This window comes from Balaenoptera ricei, chromosome 18 (genome assembly GCF_028023285.1).
Source record: "Balaenoptera ricei isolate mBalRic1 chromosome 18, mBalRic1.hap2, whole genome shotgun sequence".
NCBI lineage: Eukaryota > Metazoa > Chordata > Mammalia > Artiodactyla > Balaenopteridae > Balaenoptera > Balaenoptera ricei.
This window is the reverse complement of record NC_082656.1, coordinates 72,866,548-72,885,273: the sequence shown is the minus strand read 5'-3', so window position 1 is coordinate 72,885,273 and position 18,726 is coordinate 72,866,548. Positions and strand designations below refer to the sequence as shown.

The following is an 18,726-nucleotide window of genomic DNA, read 5'->3' as shown; positions in this document are numbered from 1 at the left end:
AGTTAAAGAAAAATGCACAGTGCAGGATAATATTTTAAAACATAAACACACACATTTAATTCTATTTATATATGCTTGTAAGTACATGGAAAATTTCAGGAAAGATTAACAAGAAACTGTGATGTGGAACAGGGTGGCGGGGGGAGAGAAACTTACTTTTCTTTTTATAGTCTGTACCATTTAGTTTTATATACGGTGATACATTATTATTATAAACTAGTTTAATTTTTCTAAAAGAGAGAGATATATTAGTCTTTGTGCAGCAGGAGAGCAGACAGAAAATGAACACGGGACTGTGAAATTCAGAAGGATAACAGGCTTAAAAGATAACAGATTTAAAAGGCAGAATAATTCTGGATGATGAAGTACACATACTGAAGAGAATATCTTATATTGTGCTTAGCTTGGTTCAACTGATATCCTAAAAATGTATCAAAGATGTACCAAATATACTTCCACTGATCAAAACGGAAAGGTTAGCTTCCCGAAAACCCAACGGGAAAGCTGAAGTAGTGCTGTATCTGCTAATAGGGAAATTCTAGGGAATCTGTCCCCAAATGAAGCTGCTGGGACAACTCTTCATAACCGAAAGCTGGGTTCCAGGTCCCTCTGTAAGGTGAGGCAGGGAGTCTGAGCACTTTTAGGCCACCATCGTATCATTTATTGATATAATACTGAAGGAATTATATCAATGTAGGAAATGCTCCTTTGAACAAACTTATTTATGACATATCGTGAGAAGGGGAGGGATCCTTCTAAACTGTGACTTTAAGAAATTTTTCCTGGATGCAAAAGAGAAATGAATTCCTTCTTAGCTAAGTTATCACAGGCTTTTCTACAAGGGGGGGGGGGGGGAAAAGAAAAAAGATGCAACTAAATAACTTTTATATAACACTGAATACAAACCTTATATGGTGACGGTTCAATTCTTTCCCCAAATAATACCTGACCTAGATTTTCAGATGGGCGTTTTCCTTCTGATGCTTGGCAAAAATCAAACCTGCGGGCAAGAATATTTAAGTTTTTAAGCATAAAAGGAAGCAATGAGATATCAAACGCCTAGCCAACCTAGAGGACAGATTAGGTACTGATCACTCCAGCAGCTCTAGTAGATGAATAAGAAATATATTCCTACTGCAAGTTCCATGTACCGCATCTCCCCAAAACAAAACAAAACAAAAATCTGAAAATTATGCCTTAGAATGCTTTGATTTTTCAATAATACTTTTATTAAGATGTAAATTATAGAATTTTAAAAATGGACACATTATAATTTATTGTTCATTTCAATGATAAAATTATTTACACCCTAGTCTTCGAGGGAATTTTGCGTAACTCACCTCCTTTTATCTTTCTAATTCAAATATTTACTTAATGCCATTTCAAGAAGATGTATCAACTACATGGGTTTCCGTCTCATCCCGATATACTGGCCAACATGAAAAGCAGGCTAGACAGACCCTCCGAGAACATGGAGCTGTGGAGGGGCCATAACCAGGCAGCTGTAAGCTTCTCTCTGTGCTATAATTTCCTTGTATTACTAACCAAATTTCCATAAAGTTTTGTTTGAACGTTACAGCCTAATTTCAGCCTTGCTATAGAATATTAAAGGGCAGTTCTGTGCTCACCATGGTCACCATGGTTGAGACCAGCACAGTGATGGCTACAGACTAGTTAGATCCCTAAGAGGAAGATGAATCTTGGGTGATAAAAAACTGGGGCTGGGAAGTCCCCAAATGAAGATTCTCCATCTACTGGATATAAGAGATTCACTGAGTTTTCCCAAGAATAGCCACAAAGATTTAAGAAGAGAGATTTGTTTATTTAACAAAACAAAAACTAGAAAAAGTCTCCAATAGTTACATAAATTATGGTCCATTTATTCATGAAATTTGTATTCTCTTCTTACACATGTTTAGGCACATGGATTCTTGTAGGACAGTCAAACTTTTTGTGTGTGTTTTCTACAGTAAACATATTTTCTTTCAAAACTCTTAGATACCAGAGAAATTTAGAAGCCAACTAAAATTTAGGAACATATTTTATACCCAATATGGCATATAGTGCTCAAATGAACAAAGGATATTTATGCAGCATTTTTTATAATATCAAAAAATGGAAATAATGAAATGCTCATAAATAGAGAATTAGTGAAACAAATCATACACAGACTCTATACGATCTCTACAAAGGGATAATAAACAGCTACTAAAAAGACTGAGGTAGCTGTGTATTAACATAGAAAAGATGTCCACATAGATTCAGTGAGAAAAACAAGGTGCAAATAAAATATATAAACCTACTTTCATTTAAAACAAAAATGTATAAATGTGGTTGTGTATGTTATAATAAGCAGAGAAAAATGCAGGGAGCAGACAACAAAGCAGTTATTTCTGGGGATTGATTACGTGGGACATGTGGATTTTGTTTAAAACCATGTGGGTTTTTTTATAATCAAAAAAATTAAAACAAAATGGCCATTTGTCCAGTCAGGTGAAAGAGGAAATCCACTGTTTTAGTTGGTGCTTCTGTTGCATTGCAAAGTGACATCAACAGATCACATTTCACATTTTAATCCTACCTTAGAACTAAACAATACCCCTTTTAAAAATGTTTTCAGGCCCTGTACATTTTTTAAATGCATATGAATTTATCCATAACTGTGGAGAAAGTAAAGTTCTAAATGTACAAAATTCTGATGAGTCATAAAATTTCATATAAAAACCAAGCTGAAAAACTTACGCTGTATATTCATAAGGGAGAACAGATTCCACTGAGTCAAGCCTGTTCACAAATAGTTCTATTTCAGCCTGAAAATGAAGAAACACAGAATTAGAATATAAACAACTAGAGACCAAAACTTAGGTCATGCCTAGAATTAAAAAGGAATTTGACTTTTGAAATGAGAAATTTTATGATATCCAACTCACTTTAAAAAATTACTTATAAATCCATTCACTGAGTAGATTTATATGCATTTAAATTACAATAAAATAATTTTCACTTGCAAATGTCTCCAATAGTTTCTAAATGCTTTAAGTTCTAAAAATTTCTAAAAAATTAAATAAGTATTTAAATTAAAGAAGGTATCATTCACTACATCAATATAGATTGTTTTTAAAAATCTGGTTTTCAAATTCAGTATTTCATTCTGCAGCACAAAGATAATTTTTATTTTTAAGCAGTTTTATAAAAACATTCTCGGGGCTTCCCTGGTGGCGCAGTGGTTAAGGATCTGCCTGCCAATGCAGGGGACACGGGTTCGAGCCCTGGTCCAGGAAGATCCCACATGCCGTGGAGCAACTAAGACTGTGCGCCACAACTACTGAAGCCTGGGCGCCTAGAGCCCATGCTCCACAGCAAGAGAAGCCACCGCAATGAGAACCCCACACACGGCAACAAAGAGTAGCCCCTGCTCGCTGCAACTACAGAAAGCCCGTGTGCAGCAACGAAGACCCAATGCAGCCAAAAATAAATAAATAAAATAAATAAATAAAAAAACCCCCACAAAACATTCTCACAGCATTCAAGGAATGCTGTCAACAAGAAGAAAAAAAGAAATGGATGCATCCAAGAAATATTTTGAAAATAAATTTGATAGGACTGATGGGTTTTATGTGAGAGTAAAGATAACACACGCCTTAAGTTTAAAGACGAGAGATGCTTTAATTTTCTCATTTTGACAAGTTACAAAAGGGACACTGGAAGAGGATTAGGTTTGAGGGGAGAGATCACGAGTTTGTCTTTAGACATGTTTTGTTTGAAGTGCCTTTGAGATACCTAAGTATAGAAGGATAAACAGTCATGGCATTCAGAAAAAAAATCTGGAGATATGAATTTGAGACACATCTGCAATTAAATTCAATATGAGACCACTAAACTTTGGCTAAAAGTTTTCAAAAGCTATAACACCTGTGGCTCTTTGAAATGTGAAGTGGTTACAGCCTTTTGGAAAGCAGAATACATATATTCTTGCACCCAGCAATCCTACTTATGAGAACTTATCTCCTAGGAATAAAATCATGTGTGCACAAGAGATCATGTATAAGAATGTACACTGCAGACTTGTTCATTAAAAAACTAGAAATATATTGTAGTATGCCTGTTGATAGTAAATTAGCTATTAAAATAAACACCATGGGACCATTAAAAAAAAAAAAGAAATGTTGCCAGGTAGGTAAGAAATTTCTAGATCAATTGTACTAGAAACACAATCTCATGCTCTTAAGCAGACAGGAGACAGACAATGACGACATGGTTTAATTCTGGAGGACTGCTTTGATCAATTTGAGAATGCTTAACTACAAAGGTAGTAACAGAGAAGAAATTCATAAAGACCAAATCAAGTTCAGCAACAGGGGAGAGGGAGAACAGCTGTACCAACTTCCAAGGAAATACGGGCTAACTCAAAGCCACACCTTCCTACTGAAGCTCCCAGGATTTCTTCAACGTATATTTGAAGTTCCAAAGGAACTTGTACCCATGTACCCACTCTCCCAATAGGGGCTCATTGCTACTCAATACAGAATTCTTTAGTTGAAAATGTCAGTAAGTAATCTGTGCCCTGAAGTACTTTTGGTACTAACCAAAAACAATTAAATAGGAGCTGTTTATCTGTATTTTATAGGGTTAGATAACTATGGCTGCCTCTGGACTCTGATCTGAGGCTACCTGGAAGGGCATAAAGCCACACTTGCCATTTTGATCTCATTTACTAGTGCTGTCAGCAGTCCGCTATACCTGTTAATAACCCAAAAGTGAGACAAGATGTTCAATGTACAAAAACTAATAATACACTGTCATTGGAAAGACAGCAAAACACAGTGGGCAAAAGTAGACCTCTGGGGCCAGTTTGCCTGGGTTCAAATCCCAGCTCTACCACTTATACTTGGTCAAATTATTTAACATCTCTGTTTCCTCATGGGCGCTTCAGTTTCTTTATCTGCAAAATGGGGATAACAGTAACTACCTCACAGAGGTATGAGGATTAAATGAGTTAACACTTATAAAGTATGTCAAACAGTGCCTAATACATGAAGTGCTATGTATTTGTTAAGTAAAGAAAACCAAATAAATTTAATGATATTCAGAATAGGGAATGCCTAAACTACACTGCTCATCCACTAAAATGCTCATCCAATATTCATGATATACAATGGAAGACATTAGCCTTTGTACACGGTACTGAAAACAAACATAAAACCCCTAAAACCGTACTCAAATAAAATGACAACTCAACGGTAACACTGTCTCAAACACAAAAATAGTTTAACTGTGTCTCCTTGTACAAAATATTCAAGACTGTATCACTGGTCTTTTTGGCTAAGAAGATAATGGGACATGATATTTAAGCTTACAGAATGCTTGAGTAATTATCACAAATTTATATAACTGTTGTGAAGGCAAAATTCCCCATTGATAGCTTACTCTGCCAAAATAATTTTCACTAATTATAAGGGGTCAACACTGCTATGAAGAGACACCAGAATCCAAGCGCTCTATTTAATGTATCTTAATGAAGACTGAAAGTTTCTAAAAAGCTAATCCAGTTCACATCTTTAGATTTCTTTCTAGGGAGGAATGCAGCTATTATATTCTACACAACTTTCTATGTTTTGAGTCTCAAAATCCATAGATCCACATTTTCATCACATAAGCTAACTCCCTTGTGCCACAATTAAGCATATTCCTTACTCTCAGTACAAAGAGATTAAGAACACAGACTCTGAAGCTAGGCTGCCTGGGTTTAAATCCTGGCTCTGACATTTACTAGCTATGTGATCTTGGGGAAGTTTCTTCACTTCCCTGTGCCTTGGTTTCCTCATTTGTAGAATGGAGGTAATAATAATCCCTGTTGCAACTGGTTTTTAGAAGATTCGAGAACAGTGCCTGTCACAAAGTACTAGGTAAGTATTTACTATTATGCAGCAACGTCCAATAGAACTTTAAGCAATGATGAAAATACTCTTTATCTGTTCTGTCAAATACAGTAGCCACTAGCCACACGGGGCCATTGGTCACTTGAAACGTGGTCAGTGTGGCTGAAGATCTGAATTTAAATTTTTATTTAATTTTACATTTAAAAAGTCACAGGAGGGGGCTTCCCTGGTGGCGCAGTGGTTGAGACTCTGCCTGCCAATGCAGGGGACATGGGTTCGAGCCCTGGTCTGGGAGGATCCCGCATGCCGCGGAGCAACTAAGCCCGTGAGCCACAATTACTGAGCCTGCGCGTTTGGAGCCTGTGCTCCGCAACGGGAGAGGTCGCGACAGTGAGAGGCCCGCGCACCGCGATGAAGAGTGGCCGCCGCTCGCCGCAACTGGAGAAAGCCCTCACACAGAAACGAGGACCCAACACAGCCAAAAATAAAATTAAATAAATAAATAAATAAATAAACTAAGGAAAAAAAAAAAAAAGTCACAGGAGGACTTCCCTGGTGGCGCAGCGGTTAAGAATACGCCTGCCAATGCAGGGGACACAGGTTCGAGCTCTGGTCTGGTAAGATCCCACATGCCGCGGAGCAACTAAGCCCGTGTGCCACAACTACTGAGCCTGCACTGTGGAGCCCACAAGCCACAACTACTGAGCCTGCATGCCACAACTACTGAAGCCTGCAAGCCTAGAGCCCGTGCTCTGCAACAAGGGAAGCCACTGCAATGAGAAGCCCACACACCGCAAGGAAGAGTAGCCCCTGCTCGCCGTAACCAGAGAAAGCCCACACGCAGCAACGAAGACCCAATGCGGCCAAAAATAAATAAATAAAATAAATAAATTTATTAAAAAAAAAAGTCACAGGCATCTAATGGCTTCTATATGGGACAGCACAGTAATGGAAAAGAATAAAATGCTGCTTAGTACCCTTTATATACCCTCTTCATATACTCAATATTTTACTCTAGTCATTGCAATCTTCCCTTTACTTGGAAAAATAACTCGAATGTTAGTCTATCCCAGAGGTTGGCAAATTTTTTTCTTAAAGGGCCAGAGAGTAAATATGTTAGGCCTTGCTGGACAAGCAGTCTCTGCCGTTGTAGTACAAAAGCAGCCACAAACATTACATAAGTGAATGAGCCCAGCTGTAGCCCAATAAAACTATTTACGGGGATTGAAATTTGATTTTCATGTAATTTTCACTCATCCCTAAATATTCTTTTTCTTCTAATTTTTTTCTAATCACTTAAAAATGTAAACACAGTTCTTAGATTGAGGACCCTACAAAACAGACAGCAAGCTGGATTGGACTCCTAGCTCATTCTTGAGCTCTGTTTACTAGGTATTTTTCAATGTTCTTTAAATTCATATCTTAGGAAACCCAAAACAGGGCAAAAGGTTCAGAGATCTGATGCCATTTAAAAAAAATTTTTAGGACACTGTTGAAGAGCATATAAATTTAGGGTAAAAGTTTCTTCCGTTTCTACCCAATGGATGAGGCAAGAATTTATGCTTAGCCTATGATGTTCTCTCTGAAGTTTCATGGTACATCTCTTAGCTATAGGATTATAAGATTGAAGGAAAACCTTATTCTCATTTTCTGACTTCTCTCATCTCTCCTTTGAGTCTTAATCTTTCAAAACGGAAAGGTCTTAATCTTTTGAATCATCTATCTCCTTGATCATGCCAGCTGCTTTTCTCGGGACCTTGCCCTACTCTCACATCTTTCTTAAAAGGTATAGCACTGAGAATTACAGGCAGAATTCAAGGTATAGACATCAAAGCTTCATATATGTATAGAATGACATTGTTACTTTTCATTAGCCTTTTTGGCCAAAAGCATAAATTCTTCAATGACACTCTTCATCTCTTTCCAATGTTCTGTAACTGATAGTTTAAAGCTCATCACCTCAAATATATAATTGTTACCTGTTTTTCTTCAAATATACTTTAACTTGTCCATGACCAAATTAATTTAGTACCTTTTGTTCTCTCATATAACTTTAAGAGAGCTTCTGGAAGTATATTCCCAGTGGCTTTATATTATGTTGATACAAGAGTTTAATACTACTAGCTAATTAAAACATTTCACATTCATTCTTTTTGCTAAATTTAAGATCCAAATTAGCCTCCGGGAATTCTGGAAGTCTGTCTCCATTTTTACTATTCCCCATGGTTTACTCCCTACCCCTGCTCGCCCTTAAGCTAACCCACACCACTTGAAATTCCAATTTAACCTTTTTAAAAAACAGTCTTGTCAAAACTTTAGACATCAAATTCACTGGCTCCCTCTAAGTCTACTTTAAGTCTCTGAAGCAAACTCCAGAAGCCAGGAAAAGTTCTCGTTTAGACACCATGCTAGTCTTCTGCTTATGTAATTTAGTATCATTTAAACTGATTATTACCACACTTATTCCATTTCAGTCTATAGCCCAAAGACCCACACACCCTCCCTATTTTCTTATTTGCACATTGTTAATTTTTATCCATCTCACACTTGGCATTTTGTCTACTATCAACTCCCCATTAAATTTACCTTATCTATCAACTTTTCCTGATCTGGTGAAGTAGCTTCAAATTCTACTCCAATAACAAAAATGTTAACGTCACCGAAGAAGCATGTTTCAGCCTTGCTGTGTGATTCATAAGGATGTCTACAATTATCAAGGTCTGTCCACAAAATTTTCCAAACTATTGAGAGCAAAATTCAAAAACAATTCTTCTCACACATCTTTCACCTAAAAACAAAACTAATTTTAACACACAGCATATAAATAGGGAACACAACTTCAGTTTGGAGGGAGAACAGAGTCAGACTGCTGGGTTCATTTCAAATCCTAGGTCTATTGCTAATAAATATGTGCTTATGGGCAAGTAATTCTGAATGTGAGGAATGAATGACGTAATAATAAAACAGAAAACGATATAGAAGCTGGTTTATAGTTGGCACACAATAAGTTAAATGTTTAACTATAAGCTAGATAAAGATAGCTATTATTACCTATTATTTTAGAGAAGCTGGACCTTCCTCAATCCAAATATGTATTAGTATAAGGATAACCTTGAGGGTTTCTGTGAGAGGCCCTCCTTCCTCCCTCCCATTAAAGGACACTAAGGATAGTGGCTTCTGATCTACTGTTTATGCCTCTTCATTACTCCCTTCTTGGCCATCAGTCTAGGGAAAGGGAAGATAATTATCAAGCTCAATTCTCATTAATAGCCTTATGAGCTAGGAATTACTTGCTCTACTTTAAGACAAATAAGTTCAAAAACTGGACTGCTGGCTCAAAAAAGTAAGTAAACTCAACTGCTGCTACCATTTTTAATTTTTGCTGCTCTCAGTCCTCCACTTTTCTTCCTTCTAGTCTCTTCTGACACTTTTCCACACTTACTTTTACAGGAAAGTTGGTCCATCATAGATATCACCACTAAATTATGGACCTTTTTCCGTCGCTTGGTGAACTAATCAAAACACACCTTGGATATTCAGTTCATTTTGGCTATTTCTGTAGCACTTTCATTCATTCTTCCTTTTTTAAACTGTGAGAATTTGAAAATTTAAGATTTATCTCATTTAAAACATGCTAAGAATTGTAAATTTAAACTGATACATTTAACACAGAATAGAGCAATTTACAACATATTTGTAAATAATGCTACATTTACAACACTCTATTTTAAATATTGACCCTTATAGTGAAACAGGAAAATTTCAAAAATATTATAAGTATTATAAGAATAATATTACGAGATCCTCGTAATATGACAGTAGGACAAATGTTAAAAACAAGAAAGGAGAAAGGAAATGAGACTGCTAGTGAGTTTATGTGGTTTCATGAGGGGCAAAAGTATGTTACAAACACGACATTCGTCCCTAAAAAATATAAATATACACACAGATAAAACAAATAGAAGAAAATATAAACAACTGTTGGCTCTAAGGGTCTAGGTGGATATACAGGTGATCATTATACTATTCTTTCAACTTTTTTGAATTTTGAAAATTGTCACAATTAAAAGTTGGAAAAAGAAAAGGCTTTAAAGATGAGAGTAGACTTTAGTCACACTATGAAGTGACAGAAGTCAAATCAAAGCAATAAGAAATAAAGACTAAAGAGTAAAGTTTAGTGTGGGAAGATGTTAGAAGCAGGAAAGATGACTTCAAAAGAAGTAATAAATAGGGGGAAATAGTAGAATTTGCAATATATGTGAAAACCCAAGAACATTCACAACAACAAACCCTGAAAAACCATGAGAAATTCATTCAATCAACACATTTATTCAAAGCCCATTACGTCCTGTACTAGACACCGTGAATGCCATAATAATATAAAACCCATGAATGGTTGCCTTTCAAAGAATTTATAATCCAGATGGGGAGATAGGGCACGCATTCAAGGAAGTAAAAGAAAAAAGTGGCAAAGCTATTTATGTGTTCTTAGGGTAGCTAGTGGAATTTAGTTTTCTTATTAAAAGAGCAATCGCTGTAAGAGGGCAATATTTGATTAATTTTAAGGTTATTTTCCATTCTAAACATCTTCTTTATTACCCATCCAAGAGTTAATTATGTGCATCTCCTTCTGGAGATAGCCAACTCCAAGATATCACTAACGTGACTCAAAAGAGCCTTAAAGGTTACTTTCTTCACATTCCCACTTTCAAACTGTCCCAAAATGAGTTATTACAAGCACGAAAAGTTGTGACAACATTAACCATTTTAAGAAAGGTACAGATTAATCCTAAAGCAAGACTGTAAATTCTAAAGCAAGACAGAGACAAAACAAGACTGATTACCACCCTAAGAAATCTTTTATGGAAATGCTTTTATTTAGTTTAGAGCTCTACCATTTCCCTTTTACATCCTTTTCCTCCCAAACGTACAATTTTATTTCTAGTCCCCATCTGCCCACTCTACTTCTGATCCCAACTTTGGTCACAACTACACCCTATTTTATTACTTCAAAGCATGCCATGCTATAGGACTGCATTTCCCCCCTATTTCCTTGTTCCTTTGTTTTGATTCTGCTTTTACAACTGCCATCGTGTATGTCCCACCCGACACCTACAACTGTTTTTCAAGGTAGAAAGAAATCTCAGTGAAGAAATATGACTTTGTACAATGATCAAAGCAAGTGACTAGTCACAAAAGTGTCTGAGATACCAAGGTACAGCCATAGAAAAGGAAAACTATGGAAGCTTCAATTACTTTAATATTGGAGAAGCCCACAGTGGGAAAAAGTCTGAAGAAGGAAAACCTTGGCTCAGATATAATTTTAAAATCCCAATAGAAATGCTGAACTCACAAATGGATGTTCATGAGCTTCGAGTTACCTGACCAACAATGCCCAGAAGCTGATCTCCTAGATACTAAGGTTCTTCCTCCACTTCCCATCAAAAAATAAAATTTCAACTTGAAACTGTATCAAAGAGAGGAATAAACATAAAATGTGACTGGTTAAAAACTGATGACATAGGTAAAGAGCTTTTTGCTGTAACTGCAATAACTGTGGAAGTCCAGGATTACAAGCAGCCCAGGATCTGCAGGGCAGGGCAGGAGAAGAGGTACAGCGCTCAGCCTAAAAGACCCAGGAGTACCCCAATGTGGTGAAGAGCCTAGACTTCGGACTCAGGCACTCCTGGAGTTGCATCTTAGCTTTGCTACTTATGAGGTATGTTTGCTTGAGAGGGTACTGCATCCTACCCAGCTTCAGTTTCCCCATCTAAAAACCACAGGATTGTTTGGAGGATTAACTAAGATTAATATATAACTGGCACACATAAAATACACGAATTGCAGTTTCTATCATTGTTATTAGCAAAGGGCACTAGATAGGTATGAAAGGTGAGAGTAAGAAGAACAAAGAAAAATATATTTCACAAATTTCTTACAAAGCCTTTCATCAAAACTTAGTTAATTTTCATGGCAACAGACAATGGCCTTGTAGAGTACATATATTTAGGTAGCTACAGTTAACTACAGTACAACACTACGAGGACACTGCCATAGAAAACTGCAAGGAAGAACAGAAGTAGGGGGTTGGGGAACTGGGCTCTAAGGCTGACTGAGCTCAGACCAGTTTCTAGAACTTATGTGTGTCTGCATGTGGAGCACGTGTCTGTGGTTTTGTTTCAGATGTTCAAGAACACACCTCTTGAAAAGGGCTTCCCTTTGTAGAGAGCAGTAGGACAGTATTTTATCTGTATCAACAACGCTTGCTTTCCTAATCCTAGCTCTCACATCCACTATAATGAACGATCAGTTTTAAAATAGTTTTATTCGAAAATTTAATTTCTGAACACAAACCTTCTCAGTTCCATGTACTTTTTCACAGGAACAAAGAACAATCGTTGGAATGTGAATTTATCCAAAGTCATTCTTTCCAATGCCAGATTTCATATGCGAAACAATATCAGTAACCCTCACACACTGATTAGTTTCCAGTAGCTAAGAATCAATGCTCTTCTTCCAGAAAAAAACTATGAAAACATAAAACTAAATATCGATAAATATATACTGATTATATTGTTAGGTACACATGTAAATTATATTTTTTCTTTAAATATTTCAAAATCTTCAAAATCTCTATGGTCAAGTTAAAACAGGTAAATAATACATTCATTCTTGTGTTTGTTCAGAGCAACGTTGAGAATGTTTTCTTAAATTTGACTAATTCCATATTTATAGGCAACTGCTCCCAAAATAACAGACACAGAATTTATTAAAAGCTTCTAAAAGTAACTACTGAGAAAGGAAATTTAAAAGTGTGATTCTGATTTTTTTATTAAAAAGTTGTTAAACTAATCCATTTAAACTTTTTTTTTTTTTTTAAACACCAGGGAGGTATATTTGGTCATTTTTCCTTACTGGACAGGAAAGAAAATCTTACTCTTTCATCTAAGAACATGATCTGTTCGTGCACACACATCATCAAACAGTAAAAAAGTGGCAAATGTTTTCTAGAGTTAGTTGTTCATGTTGACAAGCCATTAAATAATTGCTTGAAAGTTAAAAGCAGCAAGGGTGAACTGCTCACTAACCTTCAGTTATCAGCCATTAGAATGCCACTCAGCACACTTAAGACTCAATCTAAAGGTAACTTCACATTTATCTATTCACTTCTGACCAGGGCTTATTCTACTTACTGCAGTCAACATATTATCCCCTGAGCTTAAGAAAGCAAAATGCTAGCAGAAAGGAATACCATGGTTCAATTCTTTAATACTGTGGTTTGAAAAACTAACAAAATAAGACAAATAAGAGAAGAGAATTGAAAGACAGAGAAACCTCAACAGCAACAAAAGCAGTGCAGCATTAAAAAATGTTTTAGGTACCATCACATAGCTATTAAATTGATAAATAAAAACTATAAAATACTGTGAAGACACATGGAATCATTTAGCTAATGGCATTGTAAATCAAACCTACCTTTCTTCAAAGAAACCTGGTGATATTAAATAGAGCTATAAAATTGCTTCTTGCCTTTGACCTAGTAATTTGTGAATATGCAATGAATTCCTGCTAAATACATTCTAGCAAAGTTACTTACAATAGAGAAAAATCGGGACCAATCTAAATGCCCTACAAGCAAGAAACAGCTAAGCAAACCATAGTATTGTAATACTACAATGAAATACTGTATAGTCAATGAAAATGTGCACTATGTTGATATTCAAATGTACCTGTAATGATAGCAAGCTTAAAAAAAAAAAAAAAAAAAAAAAGGCACCGAACACACACTATTTATAAAGGCTAATGAAGATCATAAATCAGAAGTTAGAGGAATATGAATATGACTGGACTCCTGTTTCTATGTCAGTAAATTGAACATAAAATAATTTTGAGAGGAGAAAATGACCAAATCCTCAGGGCTCTTTTGATTGTCTCTCAATATACATAGTGAGCTAAATACAGGACATGGACTTCACAGGATATGTAAAGACTCTACTCCATAAATTACATTTATGCTGAAGATAAACTTGGTTCATCTCTACACTTATGAATATTGTATAATATTGCAACAATGATAAATATTGTACTTTCCCTCCAGGAAAGGCAAAATATCTTTCAAGGGGAATATATAGTAAGCAAATATGATTATCTCTATCTTACAGATGGAAGAACTGATAGAAACAGTATCAATGACTACCCAGTTCATCCAACTGCTGATTCCCTAACCTAAAAGCATCTCTGGAAATAATTATTCCCATTTCACAACTCCCATTTCCAATTTTTAAAATAAGTCCTTTCAACTTTTCTGACAGCGTAGACAAGACTGTCTTCCTTAACAAATATGGAATGGATGAGAAAAAAAATATTAATACCCCGATTGAAGTAATGAAAATTTAAACTGTTTACTGTTTTTCTCCTTTGAGAAGCAAAGAGAAGAAATATTAAAGTGTACTTCAAACTCCCTACACCAGTTAGTCAAATTCTAGGGAAAAACTGCTAAAAGTGCCTCTTTCTACTGGTCTAAGATCTGTTTCCACCGACCAAGATGTGAAAGCAGCTGGCAACAAAGACGAAATCCAAACATTTCAGAAAAATGATCTGTCTTGCCTGTTTTATCCCTATACCTGTGAAAACTAAAAATCCAAAAGGACTCCCTGAAATTAATAAAAAGTTAACTAAAAAGTAACTACCTAAAGAAGGACCTGCTGAGGAAACAAAATTATCTAACTAGCAGACCACCTGTAAATTTCACTCATACTCATGTCTGAAGTCCACCTCAAATGTCACTTCCTCTCCGTAGCTTTCCCTGAAGACTCCAATCCGCAGATGTTTCCTCATTTGTGTTTTAGAGCACTTTGGACAGCCATCTTTTATAACATATTAGATTTTGATAATCTGTCATAAGCTTATGACCTCTGAGGTTCCTAGGAGACAGGAATATCTTTTTTGTGTCTAAGGCACGAGTTAGACAATATACGATTGCTGTTAAATTTAAAGACCAAATACTAAGTTTTAAAGGCTGATTACGAAAATATTTAATGGAAAAACCTGTGTGCTTGTGAGACTAGCTCTCTCTTCCACTTGGAAGTACTATTTTCTTTCAGTCAGAACTCTCAAAGAGTGAAAATTTCTTGCACGGCAAGGTACGAGAGTTACAGTATTCAAGCACTAACTGTTGATGTGAGTACACCTAAAAGATCCTTAGACATTTTTAGAGATCCAAGTTTTTAAACAGAAACTGTAAAATGCCATGAAAAGTTTAATAGCTTCTTTAATGCCCTAAAATAAGCTCAAAATTCAAAACTATAGTAAAGCTAGCAGTAATAAACACCAGCTTAAAAAAACCAAGCTTAGTAAATAAAACTACTCATAGATTGTAAAAGTTTGCTGAATGATTATTTGAACTGTTAAAAGTATTAACGGTTTCAAAGAGTTTCTTGCGCCCCAAAGGGTAAGTTTTAGCAACCTAAAATAACTGTGTATGTATACTTTCCTGCCCTCTACCGAATAACCTAAAAGCAGGGTACTTTACCTACGTCTCTTTTACTAGTGGTTAAACTGAAAACCTTGAGTTTAAGGTGGTAAGAGATCAAAGTTTTCAAGATCTGCCCTAGGAAGAAAACGCCGGTTTCTCCTGTTGTCTGCTCCTTTTAAGTGTTTAAAACAATCTCAGAGAAACTAGTGGGATCTTACATATTTTTTGCATATTAAAATTCTTTTTTACACTTAAATGGTAGACATTAACTGTCTCAACCATCACAGCAACTCCTTATTAATGCAGTTTACGCGGTTCTGGGTGTTAAATCCCACAAACAAGGAAGCGACTGCTAACCGTGAGGTTAAAACACCGAAGTCCTAGAAAGAACAAGTCCTCATAACCAACCAGGGTTCCATAAAAGTAGAAAACGGGAAGCAATGAAAGTACAAGTTACTGGAAGACCTGGCCGTCCCCTTCCTTGGAGGCGGGACACGGGGCTGTGAGCGGACACTCGCCCGTGGAACGCTCGCTGACCTGCACGCCTCCAACGCCAAGCGAGCGCCGTACACACACAGTCCCTGTTCCGGGAAAACTGAACCCACCTGCTCGTGCTACCTGGCCCGCCGAGTCCGCCAGAATCTACCCCGCTACGGAGGCCGTTCCAGAGCCTGCGCCCCACAGCGCGGCCAACCCCACGCGCTTCTGGGGACACCCGACCGCACCCACTGCTACGCCCCCTTCCCCTGGGGCGCCGGCTCCCCCCGGCAGGGGGAGGCTTCCTCTTCCGACTGTGCACCGGGGGGTCCGCCAGGCCGCACCCACCTTGCACTCGTCGCTCTTTTTTTCTTCCTCGCAGAAGTTGACGGGCGCCAGGCCGGGCAAGTAGAAGGCGGCGCTCCGACGCGGGCCCGGGGCCGCCCCCAGCAGGAGCAGCGACAGCAGCAACTGCCACCGAGGTGGAGACGGCGCCGACAGCCTCGCGCTCATAACGGCTGTTTCGGGGAAAGGGCAGCAGAGCCGCGGGGGGTGAAAAGGGAAGGAGGGACGGGGAGGCTCGGCGACGACTACCAGGCCGCCGGAGCTGAGCCAGGCCGGCCCCGCGACGGATAGTTCCGGTTGCGCTAGGAGACACCGCGGGTTCCGCAACAGACTCCGAAGCGGACCTCGACGGAGCATGCGCAGCACCGCCTGCACATGCTCAGTGAGAACGGCCGCAAGCGCCCCGAGGAGTTTCCGGGAGGGAGAGTGGAGGAAATCCACTTGCCAGGTTTTCAGCGGGTCGGCTGGGGTGTTTGCCGCGGGAGAGGGTCCAGCGCTCATGTTCCTGTTCCAAATTCCGATCTAGAGCCCCCTTGGGGCGTCGTGGAGCGTCTCACTTGCCCAGCGCCCCGTGCTTGCTGCCTTGCCCCGGTTTTCCACGGTTTCCTCACTACAGTGCCCAAGGCACACCAGCCCCTATTACAGAGGTGGTGCTCCAAAAAGTACTTGCTGATGGAGGCTGAGTTGGTGGAGGGAAGAAGTTTGGGAGACGGTTGGGTGCAGGATAAGGAAACCAATAGGGAGGAACTAGCCACAAATCTTCAAATAGACAGCTACGCAGAGGTGTGTGCACGGACAGGTTCCCAGCATTGGATGCGGTGGCTCATTCTTGCGTGGGACAGTGATTGTTTGCATAGACTAAACAAGATCTCTTTAAAGAGGTGAGTGGAAATGAGGTGGGGGGAAAAATGGGAGTAGACAAATAGGAGAAGGGAGTGTTGACATTTCTTTGCAAAGGAAGACAGGAGCACACCTGAGAGCCCAGTGAGAAATGTAGTTCCAGCAAAATAGAAATCTGGTATGATCATCCCTGGGCAAGTTTCTGTCACTTTTCCTATTGAAGTGATGCGATGTCCGTTTGTATATGCACAGACGTACTTGTGTGTGTTTGTGTGGTGCATTTTGAGTATTTTTCAAGGAGAAACTTGCTTTTCGTGACAAAGGAAAACACACAACATAAAAGATGTGAGTTAAATTTTATTCGGGGACTTTACTGAGGACCATAGCACAGGAGACCGCCTCTCAGATAGCTCTGAGGAACTGTTCTGAAGAGGTAAGGGAGGAGCCAGGATATATAGGAGTTTTTGGCTGGAAAAAAACAGGTAGGCCAACATCAAAAGGTTACTGCTAAACACAGAGAACAGACATCTCAAGTTAAAGGTTTTAGTGCTTTTGTATGTATGAGAAGATGCAAGAATCTGAGTTCACTGAAATTATTCCTTAGATATGCATCTTAGCTATCCAGGGCCAGTGTATAAAGCACAGAATATTCCTGTTTTTTCTCCATCCTGAATTCCCCTCAGGGTGCACTGTTGGTGCACGACTGCAGTAGCGAATAGCTTGATCCTTGTAGAACTGGACTGGGGGGGCAACAGTCTTTATAAAGTCAATTCCTTTGAGCTTTAGAGTCCAATCGAATCTGCCAAACAGGGCACCAACTTAGAGTACATAAGCAAGGAATCATAACCCAAAAGTACCTCCTGCTCAGAATTCAAGAATTGGCAAGTCAGGACTTCCCTGGTGGCACAGTGGTTAAGAATCTGCCTGCCAATGCAGGGGACACAGGGTCGATTCCTGGTCCGGGAAGATCCCACATGCCGCAGAGCAACTAAGCCCGAGCACCACAACTACTGAGCCTGTGTTCTAGAGCCCGCGAGCCGCAACTACTGAGCCTGCGTGCCACAACTACTGAAGCCTGTGCGCCTAGAGCCTGTGCTCGGCCACAAGAGAAGCCACCGCAATGAGAAGCCTGCGCACCGCAATGAAGAGTAGCCCCTGCTCGCCGCAGCTAGAGAAAGCCCGTGTGCAGCAACGAAGACCCAATGCAGCCAAAAATAAATAAATAAATAAATAAAAATAAATAAAAATAAACTTTCATAAAGTTATTTTAAAAAAAAAGAATTAGCAAGTTTGCTAAGTGGACAATTCAGAAAAATATGGAGACCCATGCAATCCTATCTAAATTCTTGCGGGGATCTGCACATTTCCCCCCTGGAAAGTTTATAACATTTATTAAATTTTCAAAGGAATCTATGACCCTTTAAAAAAAAGGCTAAGACCCACTGTTCTATACTGTGGGATAACCAGAACAATGAAGGAATTCGTCCTTGCAAAGGTAGTTTGCACTATGAACTCCAGCTTTGGAACACTACTGTCTAGTTATGTGGACGTTGAGCAAGTTAAGACACCAAGTCCCAGATAATAGGGGAGAACTGGGAAGTAGAGAGAAAAGGATGTCCATCTTCTTTAGTTTGTTGTGAAGTTTGGGGGGGGGGGGGAATGCACATTAAGTGCTGGGCAGAGGAAAGGCAGCCATTTTTATAACCCAAA

The 18,726-nt window shown here is 38.5% G+C and overlaps 1 protein-coding gene across 1 annotated transcript in view; it reads right to left on the bottom strand.

Annotated features, from left to right (window-relative positions):
* Positions 1 to 16,546, bottom strand: part of TM9SF2 (transmembrane 9 superfamily member 2) — a 56,543-nt gene extending 39,997 nt beyond the window's left edge. Inside the window, exons 1-3 of the mRNA XM_059903037.1 lie at positions 16,180 to 16,546; positions 2,743 to 2,810; positions 907 to 1,000 (exon numbers count right to left, since the gene is read on the bottom strand). Coding sequence (XP_059759020.1) covers positions 907 to 1,000; positions 2,743 to 2,810; positions 16,180 to 16,533 — 516 coding nt within the window. The 5' untranslated portion in view covers positions 16,534 to 16,546. The remainder of the gene's footprint in view (positions 1 to 906; positions 1,001 to 2,742; positions 2,811 to 16,179) is intronic.
* Positions 16,547 to 18,726: the final 2,180 nt, after the last annotated feature.